The 7,572-nt window shown below is 33.6% G+C and overlaps 1 protein-coding gene across 2 annotated transcripts; it reads left to right on the top strand.

The window, feature by feature from the left end:
- The first annotated feature begins 489 nt into the window (after window positions 1-489).
- LOC148266588 (myrosinase 5-like) lies at window positions 490-4,024 on the top strand. 2 transcript variants are annotated; one of them, XM_088214939.1, is made up of 13 exons: window positions 490-730; window positions 1,027-1,087; window positions 1,203-1,261; window positions 1,343-1,418; window positions 1,545-1,622; window positions 1,738-1,825; window positions 1,981-2,236; window positions 2,400-2,515; window positions 2,725-2,942; window positions 3,105-3,136; window positions 3,232-3,328; window positions 3,423-3,525; window positions 3,644-4,024. In XM_088214939.1, exons 1-13 carry the CDS (start codon window positions 524-526, stop codon window positions 3,822-3,824), a joined length of 1,572 nt encoding a protein of 523 aa, XP_088071065.1. In that variant the 5' UTR covers window positions 490-523; the 3' UTR covers window positions 3,825-4,024. The 2 variants fall into 2 exon arrangements, with proteins under 2 accessions (XP_088071065.1, XP_088071066.1); XM_088214940.1 differs by lacking the exon at window positions 3,644-4,024 and having other exon boundaries at window positions 491-730; window positions 3,423-3,529.
- Window positions 4,025-7,572: the final 3,548 nt, after the last annotated feature.

Here is a 7,572-nt window from a genome sequence, read left to right as displayed (position 1 = left end):
ATTAGCTTTTCACACTAATATATGTGTTTGTGTGTGTGTGTGTGTACAGAGAAACTGATGTTGGATGGGATTAGATTATTTTGGAGATCATTTTTCATGCGCTTTCCAAGAATGAATTATTTTGGCTGGCTGTTTTGAATGGTTTCTTCTGCTTTCTGTTTTGAAAAATTTTACCGGCAGTTTCCGGAGGAATTTTATTTCGCTCAAATTTATCTGAATTTAAAAAGAATCTGCGTTTTGGTATTAACGTGAATTTAAATCAATAAAATCTTAACTATCAACTTTCAGCATCTACGCACATACGTACACACGTACCCTTTCTGTCAGTAGGGTCATCTCCAAGAAACACCACACTTGCGAATAAGAAATCTTTTCTTCTCTCCACATGCATTGGCCAGTACTTGATGGTTTTATATATAGTATTACGTAATTGTGAAGGTCTCTTCGCAAGAGAGCTCCGGCTCCTATATAAATGATAGTTTTGGGACCAAAGAACTCACAGCAAGCCAAAAATTAAGCAAGTATGACAATTCAAGGAGGAGGGTATCGGAATCTCTTCCTTCTAGTTCTTGTTCTACCATTAGTTTGTACTAACGGAGCTCGCAATTTACCTTTATCTATCATTAATGATGAGGATATCGGTTCTTTTAAAATTCTTGACGAAGATAGTTTGAACCGCCGCGATTTTCCTAATAATTTTATTTGGGGTACTGCCACTTCAGCTTTTCAGGTATCAACTAATAAAAAAATAAATAATTTTGAAGTTATTAATTCTATAATTTATTTTAGTTTTTGACATAATTTTAATTTGTTTAAAATTCTTAGATTTGTACATGTTTTTATTTAAAAATTTAAATACGTACAGCAAATAAATTCTAAGAAGTAACAATTTTATATAAAATGACAGAAAATTATATCATAGAATTATATTTGTACATATATGTGTACTTAACATAGGACTGTGTTTGATTATTGTATAATATTATATCAGTTTTTAATGTTCCATATTTAATTGTATTTTTTTAGATCGAAGGTGTGACGCATAGAGCATTTAACATATGGGATAGTTTTACTCACAGATATCCAGGTACATATTTTCACTTAAATATATAGTTTCTTAAGCAAAAATATATTGTAGAATCTTTTTTACTTTATATGTATATATATGAATAATTACGTGGATGTCTGTGTTGAAATTTTAGAAAAGTCAAGTGATGGAACCGATGCTGATCAAGCTACCGATTCATACCACCTTTATAAGGTATTGCTGATTAAAAAGAAATTTAATTAGTAGAATTTTTATGATTTTTCGTATTACTAATTTGTTTTCCCACCATAATAGATGGATGTTGAGATGATGAAAAACATGGGCGTGAATGGCTATAGATTCTCCATTGCTTGGTCTCGAGTATTGCCGAGTAAGATGATTTTCTCCCTTTATAATTGATAGGATGTATTTTTTCTTGTTAGACAAACTATTTCAGTTATCTATGCCATCTTTTTAAACATAATTTGTTTGTTTCAACAATTAATACCATTTTCAGAGGGGAGAATAAGTGGAGGAATAAATGAAGAAGGGATCCAATACTACAAGAACCTTATCAATGAGCTCTTAGATAACGGTTGTCATTTGAACTTTTTTTTTTTAATGATCAATTATATTTTACTTGTATAATTTGCGAGAATATTTTTTTGTTCTAATATTAATTACTTTAATAATATTACGAACAAATACAGGTATAGAACCATTCGTGACTATTTTTCACTGGGATGTTCCTCAAACTTTAGAAGACATGTACGGAGGACTTTTGGATCGTAACATTGTGTAAGTAATTTCAAAAACATAGTTTTTTGTTTGCTGTGCAGTAAAAAAGGATCGTGTTGAAAAACAGAGTTTGACATTCTTAATTTGCTATGAAATAATTAATAAAATACTTTGAAATCTTGTACTAATTACTAGATGATCTTTTGTGGTATTAGGTCTGATTATCGGGATTTCGCAAATCTTTGCTTTAGAGAATTTGGTGATAAAGTAAAGTACTGGATAACAATTAATCAACCCTACAGCCTTGGGTTTAATGCTTATGGAAAAGGCGAACAAGCGCCTGGACGATGTTCTGCTTGGATGCACAAAAATTGCACAGGAGGAGATTCGGGAACCGAACCATATATCGTAGCCTACCATGAACTTCTTGCCCATGCAGAAGTTGTTCAGTTATATAGAAGAGAATATAAGGTTATAATTAACTGCTGAAAAAGTATATCGCACTTTTAAAAATTCATATAGTTTTTATATCTCTTAAAAGTATTTATTTATTTTGGAGTAAAATTTTATTTTTGTTATGACATCCTTCGTATAGCTTATTTATTTTTTTAAAAGAAAAATAATAATATTGCAGGAAACTCAGAAAGGCAAGATAGGTATTACATTAGTAGCTAATTGGTATTATCCATTGAGAAATACAATTGATGATATCAATGCTGCTCAAAGAGCTCAAGATTTCAAGCTCGGATGGTAAGTAATCGAGCTTATTTTCGACTTCTATTAACATGCTTCCAAAAGGAATGAGGCCATGGCATGATCAACAGAAATAATTAACATGAATAATATTAAATTAAGGACAAAATCATGGCTAGAAAATAAATTAAACTTACATATATATTTGATATAACGTATCACAAGATGGATATAAAACCTAGTTTTCTCTCACTATATTTTTGTAGGTTTTTGGATCCAATAGCATTTGGCGACTATCCAACATCTATGAAAAAGTTAGTTGGCAAAAGATTACCAAAAATCGCTCCGTGGGAATCTAAACTTATAAAAGGATCAATTGATTTTCTTGGTCTGAATTATTATTTTCCACTATATGCATTTAATACTGGTGCACCTGATCCTACAAAACCAAGTGTTTTAACAGATGGCAGATTTGGAACTACAAGTAAGTACAACTAACACTAATGTTATAACATTTCATATATGTATAGTAAATTAAAGCTCGTAAAAAATTTTAACTTTTTCTGGCAAGAATCAAATTTGAAGTTACGTATTAGTGGTGGTATGATCGTATGTTAATTTAAATACATACTTTCTTTTACTACAGATGTTCGTGACGGCGTTCCAATTGGTACAAATGTAAGAACCATATATACGATAAAAAGATACCTTTATTTTAAAAAAAATAATAGTTTCAATTATTTTTTAATTAACATCAAATTTAAACTTTGCAGTCAACGTTATTTTTTTACAATTCTACGGGATTTTATGATCTTCTTACTTATGTGAGAAAGAAGTACAACAATCCTCTCACGTACATTACAGAAAACGGTATATCTTATTCCTTTATTGTTAAATTATATCTGGCGAATATATGTACCAGGTATTCTTTTGAATAATGACAAAAAATATCTTTTTATTTCAGGTTATGCCGACAGCAGTGCAATATCACTTAATGAAACATTAAGTGATACAGGACGAATTGATTACTATCAAACCCATCTCTCAGCTCTTAAAAAAGCTATCAAGTAAGTATATTTAATTAGTGTAAGGAACATAAACAAAGACTTGTCGTGTGTACATATGCAGAAACATATACGATTGTATGAAATATATTTTTCTTACTTAATTTTTCATTTTGTGCAGTGAGGGAAGCAATGTTCAAGGATATTTTGCGTGGTCGTTATTAGACAACTATGAATTTGTTCAGGGATTCACAGTACGATTTGGCTTAAATTATGTGAATTACAGTGACCCATCAGATAGACAACCTAAAGCATCAGCCTTGTGGTTTACTGACTTCCTTAATAACGTCGCAAATGTCTAGTCCAATGTGGCTTATTACGAGTTTCTGTTTATGAATTCATGTGAGAAATGTAAATGATCTTCCTAAAATATTCCTATAGGATTATTCTCTTGAACTGAGAATAAAGAAGATCAATATGTCATGTTTTTAATGTCAGTAATCTAGTATGTTATAATTTGAAGTTATTATTATGAAGTGTTTGCTCTCCCTCCTTTAAATAATGCTACCCTTTTGTTTGTGGCTGGTTATATTGTTGACTCTCCAACGATATTGGTGGAAAGAAAGTCCCGTGGCAAGACACACACACCACACATATATTTCAAGAAGTCTAAACTAACAATAGCTTAATGAACTTCAATAACTCTTTAACATCTCCATTTTTTAATAATAGAAAGTATTACTACTTTAATAAATCTACCTGTTATTTATAATAATCTACATATTCAATAATCCAAAAATCTAATAATTCAGGAAACCGAACAACTCTTCTTCAATCTTCTTAAAAGAGAACAAAAAACTGGCTCTTATTCACACCACCAGCATGTAAACATGAATTTTTGCCACTGTAGTGTTAAAATATTAAAGAAGAGAAGAAAAATAAATATGAATTTTTTATATTGCTTTATGATATCACCACTTGTTACCCATGACACATAAGTGTTATAACTAATCAAATTTAGAGCATGAAATGTGCTATAAAATAGTCTTGATTCATCACAAAAATACTAGATGATGATGAAGCTTGGATGAGGACAAAATTTTTATTGGCAATCATCTCTTTAAACATCCATTGCAAACGGCATTTGAGTGTTAGGTTTACACTAACTTAGTGAAAACAATCTGCTGTATTTCCTTATTATGATATATAGCATATATAGTGCAACTTGTCATATGGATAACTGCAGGGAGGAGATAGAAGAAAAAAGATAGAAAAGATAGAGGTGAGCTATAGCCTGTGATATGGATAACTGCAAGGAGGAGATAGAAGAGATAGAGGTGAGCTACACTCTGTGATATGATAAGCATAAGGAGAGTGGTTGATGACGAGTAGGAGTCCTTAACAACCCCCGACAGTCCCCGTAACCATAGCAGCTCAGAGGTGGTGTTAGCTATAGCCTTGTATTCACTTTTTATAGAGGAGCGGACTATGGTAGGTTGTTTTTTTACAACCCAGGAGACCAGATTCTTGCCGAGGTAGATAGCATAACCACAGTTCGATCTTCGATCATCAGGACACCTGCCCCAATCACTGTCACTGAAGCATTGGAAGTCGAGTGTTGTATAATAGAATACCAAAAGAAGTTGTGTGCTTGAGGTAACGCATAACGCATTTAACTCCTTTCCAATGAGTCTCAATTAGGGAATTCATGAACTGACATAGTCTGTTGACTGAGTAGCTAATGTCTGGTATGGTGATTGTGGCATATTGTAAGGCACTGACAACATGGCGATACATAATACCATCCGAAAGGGGGTCCCCCATGGACTTGGATAAGATAGGAGAGCTAACCATCAGTGTAGGACATGGCTTGGCATCTTTAAGGCATGTTCGAGAAAGTAAGTCTTGAATATACTTTGTTTGAGTGAGCAGGAGACCATCTTTCTCATAGTTGACTTCAATGCCCAAAAATTAGTGAAGGTTGCCAAGGTTTCATACTGGAAACTCAGCCTTGAAAGACATAATAATTTTGGTAATGAGAGCTGAATTATTCTCCATGAGAATTAAATCATCAACATAAGCAAGAAGAAAGAGCTTGTCAGTGCCAGGTGATAAATAAAGAGTGAGCTATCAGCCTTTAAAATATGAAAACCAAGGGAGATGAGGAAGTGACTCAGGCAAGTGAACCAGGCCTGTAGAGCTTGCTTGAGGCCATATAAAGATTTTTGTAACCTGCAAACAAAAGATGGGTGAGAAACAGAGATAAAACCTTGTGGTTGCTCCATGTAAACCTCGTCCTATAAAGTGCCATGAAGAAAGGTATTCGAGACATCAAACTGTTGAATATCCCAATTCTGAGAGGTAGCAATCGATAGAAGAACTCGAATGGTGGAAGTTTTGATAACATAGCTGAATGTTTCTTTGTAATCAATACTGGTTGTTGTGAGAAACTTTTTGCAACAAGTCAAGTTTTATAGCGATCAATGCTCTAATATGGTTTTCTTTTGATAAGAAAAACCCATTTACTTCCAATGATATACGTATGACGTGGATGGAGAACCAATATCTAGGTGTTGGTAGCCTAAATTGCATCAAACTCAGTCTGCATAGCATCTTTCCATTCTTGACACAAAGAGGCTTGTTTGTACTTGAGAGGTTCAACTTGAAGATAATCCGGTTTAAGGGAATGTTTGGCAAGAAGTGCGACATGTTTTTTGGTCATAGTAGAAGGGTGCAAGGTCATAGGGTGTCTACGTTTGGGGAGTTAGTGTGATTATCGTTAACATTGAATTCAGTAAAATCAACAGTTAGAGATCTAGTTAGCAGAGAAGGAGATAAAGATGAGTATGAAGAGTTAAGTGGCAGTGGACTCAGGGTGATAAGGTAAGGTTGAAATAGGAGTCCTAGAGCGGGATGACAGAGGTGATGTAGGAGAGTTAAGAGATAAGGGATTAGAGTTATCCATACTTGAGGATCCCAAGTGTGTACCAATTGTTAACCACGAAGAAGAAGCAGTTGTTGCACCAGTAGAAGTTGATGAGGGCACGACTAAAGAGCATATGAAGGGAAAGATATGTTCATGAAATTCAACATGTTTGTAGATATAGATTCTATCGGAGGAAGGGTCTAAACATCGAAAACCAAAATGAGAAGGAGAGTTACCTAAGTATACACAAGGACTTGATCTGTAGGAAAATTTGTGACGGTTGTATGGGCGGAGGAGAGGGAATATGAGATAGCCAAAAATTTTGAAGGTATGATAGGGAGGATCAACACCAAATAGCTTTTTAGAGGGACAAGAGTGTTGTAAAACAGAGGTAGGCAAAGTGTTGATTAGGAAGACTATAGATTCAAAAGAAAATTGCCAAAAACGAAGAGGTATATTAGCATAGGCAAGAAGAGTGAGACCCATGTCCATAATATGACTAATTTTTCTTTCAGACAGACCAATTTGTTTATGTGTATGAGGACAGGGTAGATGATGATTAATACTATGTGATTTGCATAATTGATTAACTCATTGATATTCACTACCGAAGTCATATTGAAGTTATTTAATTTTGGTGCGAAATTGGCGTTCAACATATGCATTAAACTGAAGAAATTTGGAAAGTAATTCACTTTTATTCTTAAAAAAATACATCCATATGTACCGAGTGAAATCATCAACAAAGATAATAAAATAACGATGACCTTGACTAGACAGATTTAGTGCAGAACCCCAGACATCTGAGTGAACTAACTCAAATGGCACTAGATTTTTATGATCAACAGAATGTAGACTTAATCTAGATAGTTTTCCTAAGGGACAAGATTGATAGGGAGCTGAAGAGGATGAGCTCGAGCTTGGAAAATTGTTAGACTTGATAATGGAGGAGACTACACAGTGATGATGATGTCCAAACTGAGTGTTCCACTCATCAAAAATTGAAATAGTGCTAACATTTGCTCGTTTCTTTGGTGGATGCATTACATAGATTCTATCTTTACTGAGTCCTCGTAGGAGGATTCTCCTAGTCACCTGATCCTTAACAAGAAAGTGTAAGGGCTAAAACTCAAAGAAGCAGTGATTATCAATTGTGAATTTATGAATAGAGAGTAAATGTTGTG

The sequence above is a fragment of the Carica papaya genome, chromosome 3, assembly GCF_054855325.1.
Source record: "Carica papaya isolate Zhongbai chromosome 3, ASM5485532v1, whole genome shotgun sequence".
In the NCBI taxonomy this organism is placed as follows: Eukaryota; Viridiplantae; Streptophyta; class Magnoliopsida; order Brassicales; family Caricaceae; genus Carica; species Carica papaya.
Note: the sequence above shows the minus strand (reverse complement) of the source record. Positions and strands in the feature narration are given on the sequence as shown.

Excerpts from the sequence above, each read along its gene's own strand:
- LOC148266588 (XM_088214939.1), top strand. The coding sequence starts at position 524 with ATGACAATTCAAGGAGGAGGGTATCGGAATCTCTTCCTTCTAGTTCTT. Across the intron at positions 1,826-1,980 it reads CTTTTGGATCGTAACATTGT|GTCTGATTATCGGGATTTCG; the intron begins GTAAGTAATTTC and ends TTGTGGTATTAG. Across the intron at positions 3,137-3,231 it reads GCGTTCCAATTGGTACAAAT|TCAACGTTATTTTTTTACAA; the intron begins GTAAGAACCATA and ends TAAACTTTGCAG.